The sequence below is a fragment of the Paramormyrops kingsleyae genome, chromosome 19 (assembly GCF_048594095.1).
Source record: "Paramormyrops kingsleyae isolate MSU_618 chromosome 19, PKINGS_0.4, whole genome shotgun sequence".
Classification (NCBI taxonomy): Eukaryota; Metazoa; Chordata; class Actinopteri; order Osteoglossiformes; family Mormyridae; genus Paramormyrops; species Paramormyrops kingsleyae.
In genome coordinates, this window is record NC_132815.1 from 5,293,767 (window position 1) to 5,318,125 (window position 24,359).

The following is a 24,359-nucleotide window of genomic DNA, read 5'->3' on the forward strand; positions in this document are numbered from 1 at the left end:
GTAGAACACTGTAAGTAGTAAAACTGAACTGATTTGATTGATTTGATTTCCCCAGAATGGATTTTACTGCTGTGAGTGCTGTAGAAAAATTAGAATAGCTATTAATTTTGTACTGATGATGGGTCCACTGTAAAGAGGCCCCATATGAACCCGTGTGTGTCTGTGTGTGTGTGAGCAGGTATATCTTACCTTATGGGGACACAATGTCCCCACAACGTGATGAATTCCTGTTTTTTTTTTTACAATTTATTAAAAATCTGTGACTGCAATGAAAAAACTACAAATGCAGAAACTCTTGTATTTTGCTTGATTACTTATGGTTATGGTTAGGGCTGGGTAGGGGTTAAGGTCGACATAGTTAGCGTTAGCATTTTTCCCACAGAAATGAATGAGTGGTCCCCAAAAAGATATGTTTACCCGACTGTGTGTGTGTGTGTGTGTGTGTGTGTGTGTGGTGCCACAGCATTTAAATCATCCCATCCATTAGGACCTAGGTAACTAGCAGTAACATCAGGGTGTTTTCTGTCCCGCCAAAGGGAAAAGGACACAGCCAGCACCAACGGCGAGGCCGTCAGCGTTGGGCGAAAGCGGTGTGTGGCGTCACGTGGGATCCCGGCCGAGGAGATGGAGATCGCGGCGGACGGCCAGGACGACGACGAGGACTACGTGGGTGTCGGATTCACGGCTCTCTTACCCCGGGGGCGGGGGGGGGGGGGGGTTGGCAATGTTCAGGACCACAGAGATGTGGGTGGCATTGGCTGTTGGCTCTGTTTATCAGCAGATGACATGGGTCAGTGATATAGTGATATGTCTCCTCAGTGCCCCCTAGCCTGCTATAGCGATAACAGCGATATCCGATCCCGCAGAGGAACCCGGAGTCGAACTCAGTGCCCTGTTCCGTGTTGTGCTTTTCCACCTGCCCGGTTTGGTTCTCTAGGCAGTTGAGGGTCTTTACCTCATTGCCACTTTAATTCTGTAGCTTAGGAGACCAGCCATATATTCAGTAGTGTGCAAAAGTCTTAGGCAGTCAAAGAAAAGGCTATTTATCTGGCCAGTAAATGTATAATTTCTCAACAAACTCAATTTAACATTAGAATATATCCAAACGAACAGTAACACAATAAAAAACAAACAAGAATTTCTTCTGTTGTTCAAAAACTTACTGATATCTTCTTGGACAGCTGGAAGAACATTGCTTCAGTTCCCAAAACTCTCCTGAGGGACTCCCCAGCTCAATTAATTAATGAACTTAATTAGTTCAATAACTCCGTTAGTTCTATAATTAGCTATACCTAGTGTGCTAGTGGTCGAGTAAAAAAAATCATGCATGGTTACTGTAAATACAGAGGGTTAGAAATGGCTGGGCTAACATTTTAACAGACATAATATCAAAGTTTTACAACAAGATGAAGATCAAGTAATCATTATGTTCTTTGACAAGCTACAAATTTTACACAGTTCTGTATATTTATTTTTTTCCACTGTGGCAATGTGCTAAGTTCCTGTGAGTCCCGTGATACAACTGATGAAGAAAAGCTGTAAAAACTTGCGTCTGTCTCCTAACCAAACAGGAAGAGAAAGCAGACAGGAAGACGGCACGAGGGCCGAACAGGGGTCGGCGAAAAAGGAGGGGGGATGCAGCCTTACTGAAACACAGTAAGTAGGGGGGCCTGCTCAGTGGTGCTTTTCAAGCAGGCAGTGAGGTAGACACCCACCACACGTCGTCGCTCAATCCTGACAAATTACACTTCAGAATGCTCTTTAAGAAAACTCTAAATTCTTTTTTTTTTTTAATTTCTCCAGATTGATGATTAATACTTGTATCCTTCATGTATCATTTTACTGTAATTTTTCTTGTTTTTCAATTAAAAAAATGGATTGAATTTCTGTTGTCCTCTCGCAGCTGTCCCGTACGGGGGGAAGAGAAAGGTGTGGTGTTGGGCCTCTTACCTGGAGCGGATGAAAGCCACTGCTGCCCCCAGCAAACTGTTTAAGGAGGTGAGATGCTCACTGCTGCAGGGGACCCTGTCTGTGTCACAGTATGGGGGGGGGGGGGGGGTGACCTGAATGCTGTTACTTAAATGGAGAATAGTAGTATTCATGTGACCTACAGAACAGAAACACTTAAAAAAGACCAATCCCATGATTCATTGCACCCCAAGTTTGTTCTTCAGAGGTAAGTTAGCAAGACCACAAGTACCCAGAGTGGCTTAATATGGGTTATAGGATATGGTGGTCAAGCCGTTACAGTTTAAATATACATTCTCATTAATATATGTGGTTATTCAGAATTTTATGTTAAGCACTTATTCAGTAATATTTATTTTTAAAAATGATGGAATGAGTAAATATTAAAATGATGAAGCACAACCGTACCCAAATGAGCAAAATACTGGTAATATGAACTTGTTCCAGTGCTTGCTTATTGTCAGCCTGCTGCATTTGGGCAGATCCTCATCCTCGGCGGTGTGTTCTGCCCGTCTGATGGGCCGCTTTTCCGTTTCAGCACCAGTCGTTCCCACAGAATAAGAACAGCTTCCGCGTCGGGATGAAGCTGGAGGGCGTGGACCCGGAACACCCTTCCATGTACTGCGTGCTGACAGTGGCAGAGGTGACCGCAGTGCATGCTGGGATGCTGGCTGGTTTATGAGTATCCTGTCAGGCCCTGTGATGACAATGTACAATAACACAGCTGCCAACTAGTCTATTAGCGGCTGTGAGTAAAAAGCTACACAGAGCTCTGGATTATTTCCCACTTACACAGACAAAACCTCCTGTGTAATGACTAAATGTGATTTTAATGGCCAGTAATTATGTTATATTATATTTCATTATTGGATTTTTTTATGCACAAGACCAGACTAAATCTCACATGGGGATCAATCTATATATATATACACATACATTACCGTACATATTATTATTATTATTATTATTATTATTATTATTATTATTATTATGTTATTCATATCCTTAGCCCGACATCCGCATATCATATGTCTTTCCAAAGTGTGTTTTAATAAGATTACATGTGTTTAAAACGTGTGGGAATGGTATTTTAAGGCTTAAACTATAAAAAAAAATAAAAATTATATGGTTTTTCTATATCGCAGATTTTCACCTATTGCTGATGGGTCTGGAACACAACTTCTGCAATAGGCGGGCATCACTGTAATATTTAAAAATACAGACTTATTAGTTTCCGTGGCAACTGATGAGGAGAGCAGGGCACATTGACGGTCACCTCAATGTGGATTTATTTACAGGTCTCAGGCCACAGAATCCGACTGCACTTTGATAAATATTCCGACTGCTATGACTTCTGGGTATATTCAAATTCTCCTGACATTCACCCAATTGGATGGTGTGAGAAGACGGGACACAAGCTGAACTCCCCAAAAGGTAAGTTCTATGGAAGGACTTAGCCTCGTTAATGACAGTACAGTTTCTCCCAGCCTAGTCCTTCAGCAGCCCCAGACAGTCCACATTTTTGCTCCCTCCCAGCTCCCAACACACCTGCACCTGATATTTGATGTTCTTGATTGGCTGTGAGCTGGGAGGAAGCGAAACTATGGACTGTCTGAGGCCCCCGAGGACTGGGTTGGGAAACATTGCTTAAGTAAATACAATTCTCTTGGGTAGCGGAGGTGATGGAGATGCCAGTATTTTAGGGTCCGATTGGTGCATAATTGACAGCACAGTAAGCATGGGCTGCCTAAGGGGTTTTCCTATTGGGCAGGTATGAAAGAGGAGGAGTTCAGCTGGCCATCTTACATCAAACTGTGCAAGGCCCAGGCCGCGCCCAAAGCCCTGTTTGAGAACCAGAACACGGTGAGTACCCTCCTGTTTAGCTCTGGGAATCACCCACCATCTCCAAATTGTGTTTACACTCTTAAATGCTATAAGCTTTAAATGCCGTGTTTTGACCCCTAAATACTAAATGCTGTGTTCTGAGTATAAGTTCTGTATAGAGCCTTAAATGCTGTGTTCTGAGTATAAGTTCTAAAAAGAGCCTTAAATGCTGTTTTCTGAGTATAAGTTCTGTATAGAGCCTTAAATGCTGTGTTCTGAGTATAAGTTCTGTATAGAGCCTTAAATGCTGTGTTCTGAGTATAAGTTCTGTATAGAGCCTTAAATGTTGAGCTCTGAGCCTTACATGCTACAGTATGTGTATGGCCAGTGATGCACATTAGTGGCACACATTCATCTTTAAAAGCGATATGTGCTGCAATCAATTCTTGTAACAGCGCAAACGTGTACTTATTTTATGTGCATTTGCGCAGCTATGACAAGAAACCACCGTGCATTTTAACCTTTATACCGCAAATTGAGTACGAATTAGCAGGTAAAGGTTAAAATGCATGATAATTTTTGTTTGCATTCTTATTTTATGTGCATTTGCACTGTTACAACAATCGACTGCTGCACGTATCGCGTTTAAAGGTGAGTGCACTTGCATCCCTGTGTACGGCTATCATGTGACAGATAAGTACAGACCAAAGAAGCACTGTGCCGTGAGGATATTGCGAGGCTAAAGCCCCGGACTGCACTGCATTTGCATGTTGTACAGTAATGTGTGTCAGCGCGGTTTTGCAGTTTTAGATGATTATTTATGTTCTGTTTGTTCAGTCGGCCACCACCATCATTCGTGTATTAATGAGAATCACCAGTGATCCAGGGCTGTTGGGATTTAGTGCCACTAATGGCTGATTCTGCACCTTTCAGTGCAGCTCGCTGCTAGTTAACGCTGGGAATAGGCCCTGAGCGGGGTTATCCACCCCGTGTCGTCTGTTGTGGCAGCAGATAGGCCTGAAACGTGCCTTTTAGCCTTACGGGACAGTACACACACTCCTTATTGGATTCCTCAGTGTATTGTCATAATGCTGAGAAGAAGGCGTCGAATGAGTAGGAATGAGAGATGTACATAGTAAATAGATTAATAATGCTTGTGAGAGAAACTGGATGATAAGCTCTGCCTGTCTTCGACCTTTGAACTTGTCAGCTAGGCACGAAAGGCCTGAGGATTTGGGATTGAGCAGTTGGCGGGGGGGAATTTCGGGGGCTAGGGGGGTGGAGGAAGCCATGCCTTAAAGACTAACACAGGTGCTTCGTCGCCGTGCACAGAAACGGAAATAATTAGCCTGCTTTTACATTCCAGACCGTCACCCCTTCAGGATTTCGAATCGGAATGAAACTGGAAGCCGTCAACAAGAAAAACCCCGCTTTGATCTGCGTTGCCACAGTAACGGACATGGTGGATAGCAGGTTTTTGGTGCACTTCGATAACTGGGATGAGAGCTATGACTACTGGTAAAGTTCCAGCACTCTCGGCTTCTGTTTAATCGCGCATGCGTCTGAGTAGAAAACCCTAAAAAGTACAACATCGTCTGACAGTGTAGTCAGTTTGTGGACAATAATGAGAACAGTCATCACCATCACTATCCATCCATCCATCCATCCTCCATATACACTGGACAGGATGACATTCCATAATAATAATAATAATAATAATAACACTAACATAAAATATTGATTTAATTGGCCTTGAGTGTGTCCTTTTGTCTTTCACTTTTATGTTTTGTTGTACACTTTTGATTTTCAGTATGAATTGAGCATTTTTGTCAATTATTTTACCCAACGGGGCATTTGCACCGCCGTTAATGCTGTGATGATGTAATAACTCAGGTCAGCTTCTGAGGTTGGCGTATGAACCTTCCACGCTGCACACACACCACAGCTGCCACTAGCAGCTTCACTTTTGCTGTGGTTTCACAGCAGAATCCTTGATTAAATTCTTAGTGTGTAGTTCCAGATAACAGCAGCAGGTGGTGCTAAGTGATCGGTTATACCAACAATTTATTTTTCTGGTTTAAATTCTGAAATGTACTACGTTTACAGTGTCTTTATAGTGGTATTTAATAAATACCCTCGAGAATGTTTTCATTTATAATTAAAAGATAATAAAATCATTAATGTTATATGATAGCAAAAGGGTTAATATAATTTATAAGCAGAACACATTACTGCTATGAAGTATCTGTTTAGTTTTAGTGAATGCTCGCTGAGTAATTTGCATTTCCCTTTACTATAGCTAAGAGGTCAGTGTTAATTGGATTACAGATGATATTTTTTTTACTCTCTTTACTTACTTCCTGTCGGCTCGCATGAAGTAAAACAGAAACTCTCCCCCCTGTTCGGAGTCCATGCCCCCTACTGGCTGACTTGCTCATAAATGCAGACGGCGACAGAATTCCTAGGCGTCCGTCTGCGGGCTGGGGGGCTGAGAATACTGGAGGTGGAGGCCTCCGTGGGGGTCTCTCATTACCGCTTCTCAGGTCACGGGGGGGGGGGGCGCGGTGGGGTGGGGTTGGGACGACGGAGGTGCCGTTTTCTCAGGGCTGGGGGTGCGTCTTGCAGCACATGCTCGCACTCGCCGGAGGTGGAGATGATCATTACTGCCATGGAAACTGGCGGGACGGCAGCCGGCTGAATGGTAGTGAATGGTAGTGAATGGTAGTGCCGTGGTGAGCTGTAAGGGTGTAATTGCCAGGAAGGGCGGATTCTAGGACCACTGACTGGGGCAGATTTTAAGCCACACGTTGGGGTTCCAGGAACATATGCAGTACAGACTCATTCCACTAACACCATTAATAAGCATACCAGTAAACTCAAAATCGACATTAGTGGCTGACTTAGTAAATACTCCTTAGTGGGGTCGCTATGGCAACCTGTTACATCAGCCATAAGCTTTCCTAATGAAGTCACTGATTCCGCGGCTCCAGTTAGGTTTAAGTGATGTCATTAATGTAGTGACAGCGGTGACCCCCCCCCCCCGGCTATCGGGCTGCTCTCGGCACCGTGTCCACTGCCGCGTGTTCCTTGAGCGAGGGCGCAGACACAGAGATGGTCTCCCAGCATGCTTTGTGAGAGGACTGTTGGGCGGGGCTTCATAATCTGCCCCCCGCCCCATACGGCTGACGTAGTAGGACATCTGGTTGTCCTGGAATATGGGTCAATGCAAGGTGTCTCTCAGGGATTGGGCTCATTACCAATATGTACTGTTCATAATGAATTAGTGTCCAGGAATAAGCAGCGCGAAGCTGACCTCAATTCACATACCATGAGAGCACAGCTCCGGTCATGTGACCCCTGTACCATGTGACCTGTACCTATCCCGGAGCTCTGAGCGGCTTCTCATGATGCGTTTGCAGGTGTGATGCCACAAGCCCTTACATTCACCCGGTCAACTGGTGTCAGAAGAATGGAAAGGTCCTGACCACGCCTCCAGGTCAGTAGGACTGCACTACCTCTCTCTTGTCCGGGGGGGTGGGATTCAGTGTTCATGCATGACCTGTATATTCGAGTCGGGTGGGTCGCTGGGGGGCTCTCGATGTCCGACACTGCTGTCCTCCAGCATGGACACTTTCTGCGCTGGGCCGCACGGGATTTTTGCTTCCCTTTTAGTTCATGCATGCTGGGTAATTTGATGCGCCCTGTGTCTCTCAGCAAGGCTACAGTAAGGATGCGAATGGGTCACGCCGATCAGTGGTCGCCATGGAAACATCACGGCGCCTCCACGCTGACGCTCCGTCTGCTTCCTTCCGTCAGGTTACCAGAATGCGAAGGGTTTCTCCTGGGAGAGGTACCTGGAGGACACCAGCTCACTGCCCGCCCCGGCCAGGGCCTTCAAAGCGGTACGGTGGCTCCTCCTCCGCTCGGCAGGTGCTCCTCGTTAGCCCCCAGAGCACTACTCTGACCCCGTGACCCTCCCCCCATCAGAAGCCGGCCCACAGCTTCCAGAAGGGCATGAAGCTGGAGGCAGTGGACAAGAGGAACACCATGCTCATCAGGGTCGTCACCGTGGTGGACACCAACGACCACAGGATAAAGGTGGGTCCATCTTCCGCTGTACTCATCATGTACGGGGGGGATTTGGGATTCCTTGCATGATTTTAAGCAGGTTATTAAACTGAATGGCTTTCCAGGTCTGTTCACCAGAGGCTCTTCTAGAATCCAGATGTCATGTTTGTAGTCATAAAGTCGCCCCCGTATTCTACAGTTTGCAGTAGCTGGGCAACATCATAGAGATCTGGAATAATAAGATTAGATGCAAATGGGACGCCGTGTGTCACAGACGAGCGTGTTGCCACTGGAGGCGGTGACATCGAGTTCTTCCCGCTCCTTGACCACCTTATCCTCGCGGGATACAGCGCTCAGCTGCGCTGTTCACATGCCGTCGCTCCGCGGTGCAGATTTGATTTGAAAAAGACACATCACACATGCAGCTGGATGGATTATTAATATGCGTCGGGTTGGCTGGATTAGCAGGCTTCTGAAATCCCAAACTCCGCCCCCACTTTGCACTCGTCAGATGGCCTGACCGGCTTCCTACAGCCTGTCTTGTTTTCTAGCCAGTGTTTGTGCAGTAACATTGTGTCAGAGAAAGTCCATTGTGAATAAGAACAGTGTGCCCAGCGTGTCATCTCAGTTAATGAGACAGCCATGGAATGTAATGATTTTAGGAGGCAGTCCCCGCTTGGACCTGTAGGGGGCGACAGTGTTATGTCATTGGAGGCACTCTACACAGCTCTCATAACAACCTGTCTGTCCCTCACCTCAGACTCCTCTCTATACCCACTCACTGCCCTCCCACCTCTGTGTCATTACAATCTCATAATTAGATTTTATATTTTCCTAGCTCTGCGTTTATCCTTCGCCATATCCCCCATCCTCCCCCCAGGTCCACTTTGACGGCTGGACCGACGAGTACGACTACTGGGTGGACGCTGACAGCCCGGACATCCACCCCGCCGGGTGGTGTGCCAAGACAGGTCACCCCCTCCAGCCCCCCATTTGTGAGTGGCTCTCTGGCGCCTCCTCGTCCGCACCGCCTTCCCCTCTGACTGCACATGGAGCTGTGGGTTTCTCGGACAGAGGCGGTGTGCCTGGCTGGCCGAGGTCTGTCTCTGTAGAGGAATTTGATGAGGGCAGTAATGGACGGACAGATTTCAGGAAAGTCTCACGGTACTGCCATTAATAAAAGTCGATACCACCTATTCACCAAGAAGCCACTGTAAAGTCCAGAATGTTCTTTCCCGCTAATCTTTCCACCCTGCTGGTGGCCATGGTAACAGAAAGTGGGGCCAGCAACCAAACCGGAGGAGGCATGCGAGTTTTCCTGGGACCGCATGTGACGAAGGCAAGTTTGGCGAGTTCCAGGCTCTGCTAAGCTCCTCCTCTTCCTCTTCCTGTTCCTCACAGGCCCCCAGGAGCTGCAGAGTGTCTGCCCCACTCCAGGATGCAAGGGCATGGGCCATATCAAAGGGGCACGCTACTCCGGCCACCACAGGTAACCCTCCCCCAGAGCGGCGTTCCATGTGACCACCTGCACCAAAGGCAGACACAAGTATGCAAATATGCACATTCAGTGCCGTTCCTCAGGGTGATATTTGCAGTGGGAGGGGCGACTCCCCCATGACATGTGTACGAAAATAGGGGACAAATCACTGATTTCCAGCATTTCGTTTTCGAGATATGGGGCGAGCACATGATATACGACTCTCCCACCTGCCCAATTTTACGTATTCTGTTATATATTCAAGGGTCCCTGTAAGGTGCTTGGCCCCCTGAATCTGCACCCCTTCCAAATATACATCATATACATCACCGGCAAGGGGACACACGGCTTTTTTAATGTGCCTCTGTCACATACTGTACAGATCCGACTTTGCAGCTTAACGATTTGTATTCATGAGGCTGGGAAGCTTAAAAACAGGAAGTGTGTATTACACACATTCTCACCTATGTGTAGTTTGCCGCGAGGTAATAATAGTAATAAGGGCACCCTGGTGAGCTGCAAATTAAAAACTGTGTAAGAAACTGATTCTACCTTGAATGAGATAATGTAGGAAGCTTGCCTGTGCCTGATTGGGCGCAGGGTAAGGCTATGGAGATTCTGATTGGCTGGCTTGGACCCAGCAGGTCCAGGTGGCTGCACAACGTTGGAAAAATGTCAAGAATCATGATGTGAATATTGCAAAAAGCAAGGAGTTCAGAGCTTCCCCAAAATAAACTTCAAATAAGATGGGGCTGGCTGTCCTGTGTGAATTCCAGACCTTTCCGTAAAGATGTGGTTCACATTGAAACGCTGAGCAAATCTGGCCATGGTTTGGTGACCGAACATAATAGTATCGAGCGGAAATAAGTGAACGTGATCGGACTATCTGACTATCTTTTTAAAGCATAAGAGGGGCTATAATTCACATAGAGGGGGCTGGCATTATCATTAGCCAATGAAATGTTTTGAATTGGTGAGTGACAGGGGAGGCGACACACTGGGGGGCCAATCAGCTTTCAGTATTCCCAAAGGGCCTATGGCCCCGCCCCTGTATACACCCTGTATACTGATAATGCATAAAAATGGCACGTCAGGGCGATACGAGGGAGGCATATCAGAACCATCAATCATAGCCCGGTAGGATAATAGCCCGGTAGGATAATAGCCCGGTAGGATATGTGCACCGGCATCACCCTCCCATCAACATGTGAATTACTTAGTGTTCTCCAGTGGTGTTACTCTTCTCTCCCGCCTTCGCCCCCGTGAAACCCGAAATCTTATGTGAGGGGGTGGATTTACTTCTGAGGCTCCTTTGATGATAGCCCAGCACCGGGGGGGCGGGGGGGGGGGGGGGGTCTCTGCATCTCCGGGGGGTTTATTGTCTCTCCTTTGTCATGCCAAGCATCTGTGCCACTCTGCTTTCAGTGCTGTGGGATGCCCGTATTCCGACATTAACATCAACAAGGACTCGGTGCTGCCCGACCGGCTCAGCGGCGAGATGCCCGGCTCGGGTTCGATGGCGGCCCGGCCCAGAAGGGTGGACGGGAGCCCGGACACGGCGGGCGGCGTGACCGAGTGAGACCCGAACACAAGCACGGGGCGAATCACTTTGGGGAACAAATCTCACTGGCAGGAAAGGGCACCCATGTGGGTGAGGGTGGTTTGGGGCACCACGGGTACACATATAGCCTCTCATTTCAGGGTTGGAGCTTAATTCCCAGCGCCAGCTCTGTGTGGGCGTGGATTTTGCATGTTCTTCTCATATTTGCTGGTGGTTACTCTGGACACTTCCGTCTCTGCAGTCCAAAGACATGCCGTTAGGTTACCTGGGGTCAAATTGCCCATTTTGTGTGTGTGTGTGAGACACATAAAAGTGAGGCAAATTATTATTTCATATATTATATTACATTATATTGTAGATGAATAGATTAGTTGTATTTGAGAAAGTCCTCTTCGTGACAGCTGTAGGTGTAGTTTTAAGATGCAGTTTGCAGTGAGCGCCGCCCTGTAGGCTGACATTTATACCACGTGCACTTCACAGGCAGCTTGTGAACATGCGGCACTGCATACGCTCCTCTGTGCTCCCTCACCATTTGATGTCTGAGCCACTGTCCTTCCATTTTCAATTGTCTCTGGTCCGAACCCAGATATGTGCCATCGGGACAGACGTGATATTTTTCACCCCCCCTTCCCACCCAGCAAGCCCCCGGCCCCCAGCGAAGCGAAGGACCCAGAGGTGGCCGTCTCCGAGCCCGCGCCCGCGCCCAAGAAGCCCGTCACCGGCGAGCCGAAAAGGAGGTCAGCCGTCTCCGTCACATAAGACCTTCAGCTGTCTTTAAAACACCCCATAGCCCCCTCCCCCACCTTGATGGTCAACTGCGCCCGCTGTGGTAATAGCCGCTCGTTCATTCCCAGCTCGGTCGTGCACCCAGCCGGCCCGCGTTTAACGCTGCTGGTGTGCCGCCGACACTCTGATGTGCTGCATGCCTGCCGGCTGCAGGAATCACACAGCGCGCTGATGAAAGTTCTCCAGCAGGATGCATCCAGGCCCTGCGTGTTTCTGCACCTTTAATGAGAGAATCAGCCATTCGCCTATGACGGTTTTTACCTAGATCCTTGACAATATTTGTTAAAGGTATCCGTACACAACCAGTGGCTCTCACACAATGTTTTTGCAGTAATTTTATGACATATATCCAGGGCAATCTGTGGCCCTTTATGGCTAAAAATAAGGCATTGAAAAAATATTAAGCATTATTGTAATGCAACTAAAAAGGAGTCATTTATACGCACATTTTCCCCATGACTGCATGACCAGTGCTGCTAGATTTTTCTAAATGCTCCTGGTGAATTTGCTTATTGAAATACACACAGCGTAAATAATTAGTTAAACGTGATGTCGCGGGCGTGCTTTTCATGGAAGGCACCGATTCTTCATGCTTGGTGATCGGTGTTTTCCGAGCACTCCGCTGGTTTACAGCACAAACCGTTCGGTCTCTCGGTGACCAACAGAAAAACAGAGCGAGCCGGAGTGCGGTTGCTGACGTGACTTCGTGGGTTTTTCGACAAGCCCTGGAGAACGATAGCCTTTGGTGGTCCAACTTGGCTAGAATGTCCTTGGGGTCACCTGAAGGTCGAGTGCTTTAAGATGTTAGATCCTGGTGTCTCTGGGTGAGCAGTTAGGTCGGTGTTCAGTGTTACGGAGCTTTCCAGCACTTCAGTGTTCCTCGTCACCTACCTGGGTGTTATAGAACTCCTTAGGGATACTCCCGTATCCTTCTTTCCCCTCGGAAGACGGCAGCGGAATGGTAATCCTTCATTTATTATTAGACTTTATTTAGATGTAAATCTCTCAGAATCTGTTTTCTGTGTACTTTCTCTGTAAGGCGTCTTTGAGTTCTTGTGAAAGCGCAATATAAATTAAATGTATTATTATTATTATTATTATTAATATACGTACGCGCATATGGACGGCAGCCAGTGACCCTTAAAGTGGTATGGTACAAGTTCTGCAAAGGAAAACCAGACAGATTCATGAAGCGAAGCAGTTTGAGTCCGAGTTTCCTCAGCTAAACGTGAGCCGGAGCGACTCAGTGACACACGCGATGCTGTTACTGAACGCAGAAATTTTGTCATCATGGGGAAGGTGGTGACACGTCCAGGGTTGGTCCGTTGCCCAGCGGGTACTGAAAGTCCCATCTTCCCCCCCCCCCTGCCCCCCGCCCACCGTCTACAGGGTGGGACGGCCTTGCAAGCAGAGAAAAGTGGAGGAGGTACAGGAGGAAGAGGAAGTTGAGAGCGAAGTGTCCTCCATAATGGAAACCAAAGGTATGCAATCACTTACACACAGATTGGGTATCTATACCTTTATGGGGATTTTCTATTAATTTCTATGGGCAAAACTCTAATCCCAACAATAACAACCTTAACCCCTACCCAGCCCTAACCTTAACCATAAGTAACCAAATGAAATACAAAATATATTTTAGTTTTTTGATTGCATTCACATATTTATATGACATTAAGTTTTCCCTTTTGCAGACTGAAAAAAATGCCCCCACAAGGTCAAAATAAAAGGTTTTCTTACATTGCGTGGACATTAGGTCCCCGCAAGACACACACACACACACACACACTCTTCCTTTAAAGATATCACCAGGAAGCAGTGAATCACAAATATGTTCCATGTGTCCTAGATGTGAACCCAGTCCTATCCAGCTATTTTCCGATACTCAACTATGGAACTTCACTAGTAAGAAGACTTACGCTGCATCTCACTGACTTATTATTTTTTCGTCATTTTCTCTCCATTTGTCTTAAATTGGTTGTGCGTGTAAACAAATAAAAGGCGAGTGAATCCAGCACATGTACAGTCTGCCAACTCCAGGGGGCTGCGGTTCAGCATGAAACCCATTTCGAACTGGCTGCGAGAGGGCTTCTCTGTTCTGGTTTTAGCATTCAAAGCTCGGCGCTCATTTTTGTGTGACTGGTCAGCTCTGAACACTTCATGCTGCAGCGTTTGTAGTCCAGGCAATGACCCTTGAATAAAAACCGAAAGTTACACAAATCATGGTAATGATGCACAAATTACAAGGTACTCAAATAACTATGAATATTTTGAATGTGCAGATTATTAAAGCCTCACGGCTGAAGCCGCTTAATGTAGATCTAAAGATTTGTGCCCATTGACACTCTAAACTGGTGTTTCCCAACCCAGTCCTCGGGAGCCCCAGACAGTCCGTGCTTTTGCTCCCTCCCAGCTCCCTGCCAGACCGTCCACGTTTTTGCTCCATCCCAGCTCCCGGTAGGAGCAAAAACGTGGGGTAACACTTTACACTAACTGCACCTTGATGATGCCCTTATAATGCATTCATAGAACATTCGGTGTCCCTACATAATGCTTTTATAGAGCATTCATAAGAAGCGTGTAGCCTTAATATCTTAACATACCTTAACACCAGATTGAAAGCGAGATATTGGAAGGAGAGCAGAAGAAGCAGCCATCCATAACCCCTTCTGTGGAGCATTTAGATACGGACATGCTCTCCACTCAGAACGCTCTTTGTTCCATTTTACCAGAGAAACACCTTAGATATTTTCATGTTCACCTGAGGGGTCTCTGTGATGAATTTCAGCTAGCTGTGTTTGCTCATGCTTATTACCTGGATTGAAGGCTACGCGACCTAAACATCTTCTATGTAAACCCTCCAGGAATCCAGCTAGCAGAAGTCCTTCCAGCAGTCTTTCCGCTGAGGTGGTCACCCGTAGGCGGGTGGAGGTGTGAGACGGCGGGCTCTCCGGCTGCTGTACTAGCGCTGTGTCGCTCGACATCTCTGAATGTCACGGTGACCTTCTATCAAAAGCGGCGGAAGGCGGTTAAAAGGCTAGCTGTACTGCGCCCGTGTGTGCGAGCGGCTCTGTTAGAGGCGGCATTTATTTAAGGGCAGACGGGAGAGATCGTAAATAATTACGCTGATGAGCCGGAGTGGCGGCAACGCAGGCACGACAAATCGACGTGAGTGGTAGTAAGCGAGGGCCTTTAGAGCGAGAAACGCAGACGGGTCCATTTCCGAAACATTACAAAACCTTCTGGTTCCCCAGGATCATTCCTGTTCCTGAACCGACGGGCGCTCCACAAAGACGGAGCCTTGCCGACCGCAGGAATGTGAGTCACATGAGAGCAGGGCAGGATAAGCTGACACAGTAGCTAGCTGTACGGGACCAGGATGGTGGCGGCTGATTGATTATTGACAGTGATTCACATAACGGCACATTCATCGCAAACAGCGATATGTGTGGCAATTTTTCATTGTAACAGCGTGAATGCATACTTATTGTTTATGATCCTTCTTCGCTTATTTTTATGGGTGCTTCATTTCTGGTGCAAAGGGTAAAATACATGTTAATTTCCTGTCATAGCAGCATAAATGCACATAACATAAGTGCGCATTTACGCTGTCATGAGAAGAAATCAGCGTGCGTATCAGTTTACGCAGCGTACATTTACGTCAGTCCCTGATTATTGTTCTGTAAATGCTCTTCATGAACGTGTATATTTGTTTGACAGCCATGAAGAGAAAGCAATTCCATACACCCCCCCACCCCGACCCCGATTCTGCATATTTTATTATCAGTAATGCTCGCCCACCCCCACACGACTTGGCGAGCCACCTTTTCTAGGCCAGTGTGCTTTATATGCACCAGGGGATGTAGGTGAAAAGGGGGTGCTGGTGGAGGGAGGGGGCTGGGGGGTGCTGGTTGGGGTTCGAGGCTGTGTGGAAAATGACCCGGCACGACGCGGAGGGTCTCTAGCTCATTACGGACCCACCACGCGCTGCCCACCACGGGTGTTAATAGAGCATCGTCTCCCGTATCCCTTCTGCAGCATAGCTGGGTATCTGGGCCTCATTAATTAAGAATGATGAAGCGGTCCAGGGAAAGCAGGAACCCAGCGTTCCGCGTGGTCTGGGTCACTCCCGGCTGCGGATATATATCGCAGTAACTGAAGCACGTCCACGGAGCGGCGTGTCGACTCGCCGCAGTTTGCCAGCCACATGCGGTGTGCATTTCGTGAATAGACCTCCTCTGCAGTCAGGCAGTGGTCTCTGTAGCCAGAGAGACTCTGCTAGACCGGCTGGTTTCAGTATGTGAGGTATGCAGAAATGAATGTGGCCAATTTGGGGCAGTCAGAGAGGTGGTTTGCATTTAATTCATTTTATATGCTTAGTAAGCATCCGGGGAAAAAGAGATGCATGGAAAGTCGTTGGTGTTTCTTTATTAGAGCAGTATTCAGAGTCCCTATTAAACCCATGGCTGACTTACATCATGAGCTCGTTTTGATTAGTCTGTCTTCCTTCTCTGTGATTTTATGGGCTCCCATTGGACCGCTGTGCCATAATCCCGCCCATCCATGGGTTTGGGGACCATCACTACATAATATTCACAAATCTCTGTCTTCCTCTTATGTCTCCAGTTATCACTCCCACTTCCAGTTAACTTCTGATTAAACTGGGAGACCCCGCGCTGTCAATGTGCTTCCAGTAACCCGTCCCCCCTGAGCGATCAGACCGGGACGGACTCATTTGTCCTGTGATGTCATCAAAATGAGCAGAGCACTCTGCTTCACTGCCATTTCTCTCTCTTTTCTGTGGACTATAACCCCTGAAAAAACATTTATACCTCACCAGGGGCGATTGTAGGATTTGACACTTGGGGGGGGGGTTCAGTTCCCTGAAGAATTTATGGGAAGCCATGATAAAATTGCCTGCCCGAGGGAGTCCTTCACGATTTAATTTGCCTAGGGGGCTGAGACAACAAATAGGGAGGCAGAAGCCACCACCCCCCAAATCAAGTCTAGAACCATCTATGTCCCTCACAGTGCCTTCAAAAGCCTGTGATGTACAGAAGAGGCCTCCCTGACCCACACCCCCCTGACCCGCACTCCCCTGACCTACACCCCCCTGACTCGCACCTCCCTGACCTGCGCTCCCCTGACCCACACCTCCCTGACTCGCACCTCCCTGACCTGCGCTCCCCTGACCCACACCCCCCTGACTCGCACCTCCCTGACTCGCACCTCCCTGACCCGCGCTCCCCTGACCCACACCTCCCTGACTTGCACCCCCCTGACCTGCGCTCCCCTGACCCACACCCCCCTGACCCGCACCTCCCTGACCCGCACCTCCCTGACTTGCACCTCCCTGACCCGCACCCCCCTGACCCGCACTCCCCTGACCCGCACTCCCCTGACCCGCACCCCTCTGACCCGCACCTCCCTGACCCGCACCTCCCTGACCCGCATCTCCCTGACCCACACCCCCCTGACCCACACCTCCCTGATCTGTGCTTCCCATTCCTGCACCTCCCTGACCCACACCCCCCTGACCCGCACTCCCCTGACCCGCACTCCCCTGACCCGCACCCCCCTGACCCGCACCTCCCTGACCCGCACCCCCCTGACCCGCACCCCCCTGACCCGCACCTCCCTGACCCACACCCCCCTGACCCACACCTCCCTGATCTGTGCTTCCCATTCCTGCACCTCCCTGACTCTCGCCTTCCTGACCTGTGCTTCCCATTCCCGCCCCTCCCTGACCTGCGCCTCCCTGTCCCGCCCTACAGAGCTCACCCTCCAGCAGGCTCTGCACCAGTCAGTCTTCATGCCCTGCGCCTCGCCCGCCCCCAACGTGCCCCTCTGCTGGGACAAGCACAGCAAGCTGCTGCCCACCGTGGCCGGGATCACGGCCAGCAAGGTGGCTGAGTGGACCGTCGAGCAGGTCGGTGCCCTCGGACCTTCGCCCTCTTTGCCCACCCGCAGGGTTTCTGACGATATCGTTGCCGTGACTTTGGAGTTTGGGCTGTGCTGAGTTTGACCCTCTCTGCCCTGGCACTGACAGCCGATTTTGTGATCACTCCACAGGTGACGCAGTTCATCCAGGGCCTGCCAGGGTGTAAGGAGCACGTGCGCACATTCAAGGAAGAGGTAAGATTACACCATCGCCATGTGTGGAAAACCGCAAACAGAGCTGAGGTCAGTAATATGTGGTATAGCCCTGATCACTGTGGTTTGTAACATGTGGTATAGCCCTGACCCCTGTGGTTGGTTATGTGTGGTATAGCTCTGACCCCTGTGGTTGGTTATGTGTGGTATAGCTCTGACCCCTGTGGTTTGTAACATGTGGTATAGCCCTGACCCCTGTGGTTGGTTATGTGTGGTATAGCTCTGACCCCTGTGGTTGGTTATGTGTGGTATAGCTCTGACCCCTGTGGTTTGTAACATGTGGTATAGCCCTGACCCCTGTGGTTGGTTATGTGTAGTATAGCCCTGACCCCTGTGGTTTGTAACATGTGGTATAGCCCTGACCCCTGTGGTTGGTTATGTGTGGTATAGCTCTGACCCCTGTGGTTTGTAACATGTGGTATAGCCCTGACCCCTGTGGTTGGTTATGTGTGGTATAGCTCTGACCCCTGTGGTTTGTAACATGTGGTATAGCCCTGACCCCTGTGGTTGGTTATGTGTGGTATAGCTCTGACCCCTGTGGTTTGTAACATGTGGTATAGCCCTGACCCCTGTGGTTGGTTATGTGTGGTATAGCTCTGACCCCTGTGGTTTGTAACATGTGGTATAGCCCTGACCCCTGTGGTTGGTTATGTGTGGTATAGCTCTGACCCCTGTGGTTTGTAACATGTGGTATAGCCCTGACCCCTGTGGTTGGTTATGTGTGGTATAGCTCTGACCCCTGTGGTTTGTAACATGTGGTATAGCCCTGACCCCTGTGGTTGGTTATGTGTGGTATAGCCTTCACCCTAGGGCTGATACCAGACATCTATGTTAGAGCAGGGGCATCAGAAAGGGGGAAAAACATGAACATGAACAGATGACTGTTTAGGGCTGAACGATGTTAGAAAGCAATCAAATTGCGATATTTTTGGGTTTTGCTATCGCCTTCTGCTGTTGCTGATCGCCTTTTACTATCGCTGATCGGCTTTTGCTATTTATCACATTTCTGCCATGATAAAGGTGAAACAGATAAGACATCATTAAGTCTTTCATTATTTCATGTTTATCCTTCATCATGAATCCATGGGTTAGTCCAACTCACTGTGCATGCAGAGCGTGAGGACAAAACATACATAATGAAGATCTGTCAAACAAAATCATTTAATCTTACGGATCAGTTATTATTATTATTTTTATTTATGTTTAGCTGTGCGACTGTATCCTAAGCAGTGTTAGTCTTATTTTAAATGATGAAATCCTTATTATTTTAATACTACTTAAAAACCTTTCTTTAATCACATTCCTGTACAATGTGACTATTGCACGTGTACCATTGCGATGTCACGATATACATCACACCCCCACCTCCACCGGGCCAAATTCGCCCCCCCAATGTCAAACTCCTTCCGACGCTACTGTCTAAGGGTGTTTCTATCAAGTTTTTTAAATATACATCTTTTTAACATAATTAAAATGTTTCACAACTAATGAATATGTTGCCCCTGACATGAATGGCCTTGGATTTGGGGCTGTGATTTTTTCATTCTTCTCCCGCGTCAGGGTTAATGTTAGTTATTGGTGAACACGCTCGGTTTTTCTCAAAAAATGTAGCACGTGTTTTTCATAAACCGGATTACATGTAATTAAAAAGGCACTTGGATGGCAGTTTCAGCTGAATATCGAGCAGGTGGCAGAATGAGCAGCTTCAGTGGAGTGTCGTCGCTGTCGATTCCCTGGATTCAGATTTGGCACCATCAGGGTGGTCCAGTCCGTGTCCCTGTCACTCAGCAGGAGGACCCGGGCTGGCTGAAGTGACGGGAATACAGTCACTCATTCACACAGCCGATCTTTGATCTCGCACAGATTACCAGCTAATCATTCGCTGGCTTATCGCCAGTGGCGGAAAGAGGGAAGGTGATTGGACAGTTAAGATGCGAGTCGCACTGTCTGTGCTGCACAGTGAGCTTCACAGTCAGACACTGCGCTGCTGCACAGTGAGCTTCACAGTCAGACACTGCGCTGCTGCACAGAGAAATGCTTTTCCACTGATAACGCTTCAGGCAACACAAAATAGGGAATAGTATAACAATATATGAATAACATTGAATAAATGAATAACAATGAAGATGAAGTAACTGCAAAATAAACATAGAGAGCAGTATATCGACAGTTTGAGAAGATGGGAAAGATGTGGAGTGTTAGTGGGTCAAACGGCTCCAGAAGCTAAATGTCAAGCTTTAAGTTACGTGTGAACTCTATAAGACAGCGTTTCCCAATCCGGTCCTCGGGGGCCCACAGCCGGTCCATGTTTTTGCTCTCTCCAAGCTCTCTGCCAGACATTCCATATACTGGGAGCAGGGAGGGAGCAAAAACATGGACCGGATTGCGAAACACTGCTATAAGAGGTTTTGCTAAAGGCTTGCACCATCATTTGCGGTTCGTCACAAGCAGAATAGCCCTTTTGATATCCACACAGCATCTCCCACATGGTTATCGGTCAGTGATGGGAAGCAGGGCCTGTTGTTCTGCGTGGAGAGCTTCCTGATGCCTCGCTCTGTGTACTCAGCAAAGGGCACAAAAACAAGCCGTGTTTTTCTCCAGCGACGCTCAGAACGGAAAGACAAACGAGGGCCAGCTGAACCGCAAACACGCAGCTGTGTGAAGCTGGGGGCCGCAAAGGCAGCTGTCGCTCTCATTAACAACTGGGGCGCCGCGTGCAGAGGGAGGGGCCTCTGTCCCCCTGCTCCCTGCCATGTTTCATTATCCTTTTCAGTCCTCTTGCCATATAAGGATGGACTTGAAGACTTCTGGCTCTAAGGTCCAATATTCCGTATAAAGAAGGAAAAGCTATTATTTCAATGGTGAAACCCAAATATTATATGTGTAGAGAAATTGATAAAAAAAACTTCGGGGTGTAGAGGGAGCCATGTCATCTCTCATCTCCAGGTCCGCTCTGTGTGTGTGTGTGTGTGTGTGGTCATATATGTATTACATTGTGGGGACCAGTTGTCCCCACAGTGTGATAAAAACCTGTTAGTTTGAACTTTTGGGGACATTTTTTCGGTCCCCACAAGGGGAAACTCAGTTCTATGAATATCTGTGACTGCAGTCATGGTTAGGATTAGGGTTATGCTGTGCTGCTTGTGATAGATTATAGGTCCCACGCAACCCAGACTGCATTCATAATTGTCATGTCAACCTTAATGGGGAAAAGCAGACTATGGATGTTTAGATGGATGTTTTTACTGTCAAGGCGAAAATATTCTTTGGTAGAAAAACATGTCCATCACAGATATGAAACAACTGAATTGTCTCCAGTTTGGTTTGTTAATATTACTCTTGGTGAATTTGATAAAGGTTGGAGATTGTGGTGAAAGATCGAATTCTCTCCTGTCTCCGCTAGCAAATCGATGGAGAGGCATTTCTGCTGCTGACGCAGGTGGACCTGGTAAAAATCATGTGCATCAAGCTGGGGCCTGCCTTAAAGATCTACAACTCTATCCTGATGTTCAAGACCGCCGAGGACTCTTACAATGAGCTCTAATGTGGACGAGGAGCCGGGCGACAGCCAAGTTTGAAGCACAAACTTCTCTAAGGAAGTCTTATCTCATGCAACCTAAATGCACATGAATTCAAATCAATTGCACAGATTATTTTTATTTTCAAGTTTTTTTTTTCTAGAACAAACAGATCTTTGGGTCCTGATGACAGCCATAATAAGCATGTGGAGGATTTCCTAAGAACATTTCATGCCACATCAGTTTTCAAAATTATGTTTTGATTTTGGCATAAAATAAATTCATAACCATGTCTACTGATGAGTTTTGTAAATATTATCAGGGTTACTAGGGTACTTTTCTGAGAACTATACCGTTAAAATGTTGGTTTATTTTGCTATAATTTAATTCAGAAGCATAGTCAGTCGCAAAGATCTTTGTCTCAACAGGTACAACCAGACTTAATCCCTAAATCAGGGTCTTACTCAAATTGCGACTGTCAGCCTTAGATAGTGTCTTTCAAATTAAAGATTTCATGTGTTGAATCTAGCTGAACCACTTCTTGTGGACTCCCAGACCACGCTGTAAGAAAACATCGAAATGCCGTGATTACCTAGCAGAATAAAGAGTAAAGCGTGAATTATTTTGACCATAACTGCCCCCTCAATCTGCTTTAGTGCTGTGGAAGGCAAATCATTACTTAAATTAACATGTGAAGTATTTTATTTTGACTTTCACACTCATAACACTAGGTTCCAATAAATCTTGGCCAATGCAAAAGTGAGTTAATTTTCTGCTTAAAAGCTTTAAGTAGCTCCAGAAAGCTTTTAATGCTCTTCCAAGTGACTGCTTTACTTTAGCACATGCTGAGAAGACCATAATAAGGTCCGTGTTTTATTTATAATTTATCAACTTCGTCTGTTTACAGAATCGCATAAACACATAAACAGTAATATGCAAGTTTCTTTGTCAAGTGTGGTCGAGCGAAACATTATGGGAGCAAAACAAGGACAGGAGGGAGAGGTATTTTCCAGGGTTACATTTGTAAAGGGTATACCGTTATTTATTTATTTAACGATGGTGTTTCCCAGTGCATTTCGGATGAATGCAATGTGTATGAAATTGTGACGTGAACGTGGAAAAAAAGCCCTATTTGTTTCGATGCCTGTGACGAGTGCGTGCGCTCACTCAAGCCTTTATCTGTGACTTGTCGATACGCAAATAAACTTGTCAATTATTGGTCTTACGTCCTGTTGTCGCACTGTCGTTTCTAACATCCGATTGGACGCTTGAGTTACAATATTACCTGAAGGTGTCTCTGAGCCACAACGAGACAAAAGTATTTGGGGAAATGGGAGGAAGAGAGGGTACCGGGGATTAAGTATGAGAGAGAGGGTGAGTTTGGGCAAAAGGAGTCCCAGCAAGGGCCCTACTGCAGAACTATGAACAAGGTGTTTAACTAGAGCTGCTACTCTAAAATATATGGTTAAATGAATTGGCAGTAATTGTAACGTGCTCTATTCAGTGTGTAAATTGGGTGATATCTGTTTTTTTCATACCGTTATACCTTCTAGGCATATGGCAGTATTTAAAAAAAAACGTAAATAATATTCGGTGAGGAGGATTCAGAGACAGCTCCTTGTTGACGAGATAAAAAGGTCGCCCTCCGTTTATTGACACCGCTGTCAATGCCCGGTCTGCCGCACCGGCCTCATCTGCGGCCGCATGCGCACTAGCGTCCACGTACACCACGCACTCTCCGGCAGTTCACAGCGCATTCACGGCGAATTTGGTTTTTATGGTAATAACCTACAAATGCGCATTAATCTTTGCCTTTTTTAAACTTGACTGAGACTACAATCACTGTTAATGCTTTGCATTACAGTACATCGCCTCCGTACAGCTCCAGATTAATCAGATTAATATAAAGAGGAACGTCTGTATTTTTGGGGATTTTTCGGGATTTCTAAATACCGGAGTATACCGCCCAAGCCTACAGCGCAGTGTTACTCCCATACAGCATACTTGTGTGAATAATTATTTTTTGTGATGTTGGCCTGACCATTGTGGTTGGTAATGTGGTTAGGATTAAGCTTTAACTGAAACCAAACAATGCCCAAAAGCCATTACTTAATCAAAATAGCTATGTTATTGCTGCATACTAGAATTCCCTTTTATAATTCGATAAGTCCATCCAGTCCAGTGTTTGCATACCCATGTGAAATAATTGCATGCATTGAAAATGAATTCCATACAAATGTGGACTATTCATTTACAAGTAGTAAGGAATTCCAGAGATGGATAATTGCTTTGGCTGTCTCCTTTTATTAGAATTTACTTCCATTTATAAGTTGCATTTTCTCCGTTGTTTCTTAGAGGGTGTGTGGATTGTTCTTATCAAGGAGGGTACAAAGTTGCCCAGCTTAAGGCAAGCTGAGAATTTTTAAATGTTACATTTGCATTGCCTGAGAAAGCCTCATTAAATTACATTATCTGCTTTTTTCAGAGCTGATGTGCAACATAAATATAATTAAAAACAAAAACGTAGTATGCGAAAGCTGGGATGCAGAGCGGGGGTGGTGGGGGAGGTCGATAATTAATAGGAATCCGAGAACTTTTGAACCAGACGACACAAATTAGTGGACTCGAATTTTCAGGGTCAGTGTACTAGGATGCTGACGGCCACCATTACAAACACTCTGGGAAACGTTGTAGGAAGCACTGTGACTCGCTTTCACTAATAAATATATGCCTCTCACACTTGTTATGAATGACTGGCTGTCATGTGAACTAACTAACCCATTCGATTCTGCTGCCGATTTACCCGCTGAGCCTAAAAATAGCAGCTGTTGGCTCCACAAGAAACTTCTGAAAGAATCCCTCTGTTTACTCCTGTAACATGTATGAGAGAGTAGATGGATGGGACCACTTTCAAATACACCCTGTCAAGTTTTATTTTTAGTTTGTCAGTGAGTAACACGCTGGTCTAGTCATGCCAATAAAAAGCAGGATTTTTTTTGTAGTG

At 47.0% G+C, this 24,359-nt stretch overlaps 1 protein-coding gene across 3 annotated transcripts in view; it reads left to right on the forward strand.

Annotated features, from left to right (window-relative positions):
• The window catches only part of l3mbtl3 (L3MBTL histone methyl-lysine binding protein 3), a 30,315-nt gene extending 7,735 nt beyond the window's left edge, over positions 1 to 22,580 (forward strand). For all 3 annotated transcript variants that reach the window (XM_023797228.2, XM_023797227.2, XM_023797229.2), the window contains 18 exons: positions 537 to 666; positions 1,572 to 1,656; positions 1,904 to 1,998; positions 2,507 to 2,611; positions 3,267 to 3,402; positions 3,740 to 3,831; positions 5,159 to 5,310; positions 7,212 to 7,288; positions 7,609 to 7,694; positions 7,780 to 7,890; positions 8,741 to 8,855; positions 9,262 to 9,349; positions 10,763 to 10,912; positions 11,537 to 11,635; positions 13,074 to 13,165; positions 17,459 to 17,613; positions 17,757 to 17,819; positions 21,241 to 22,580. In XM_023797228.2, coding sequence (XP_023652996.1) covers positions 537 to 666; positions 1,572 to 1,656; positions 1,904 to 1,998; positions 2,507 to 2,611; positions 3,267 to 3,402; positions 3,740 to 3,831; positions 5,159 to 5,310; positions 7,212 to 7,288; positions 7,609 to 7,694; positions 7,780 to 7,890; positions 8,741 to 8,855; positions 9,262 to 9,349; positions 10,763 to 10,912; positions 11,537 to 11,635; positions 13,074 to 13,165; positions 17,459 to 17,613; positions 17,757 to 17,819; positions 21,241 to 21,381 — 1,972 coding nt within the window. In that variant the 3' untranslated portion in view covers positions 21,382 to 22,580. The remainder of the gene's footprint in view (positions 1 to 536; positions 667 to 1,571; positions 1,657 to 1,903; positions 1,999 to 2,506; positions 2,612 to 3,266; positions 3,403 to 3,739; positions 3,832 to 5,158; positions 5,311 to 7,211; positions 7,289 to 7,608; positions 7,695 to 7,779; positions 7,891 to 8,740; positions 8,856 to 9,261; positions 9,350 to 10,762; positions 10,913 to 11,536; positions 11,636 to 13,073; positions 13,166 to 17,458; positions 17,614 to 17,756; positions 17,820 to 21,240) is intronic.
• The last annotated feature ends 1,779 nt before the right edge of the window (positions 22,581 to 24,359 follow it).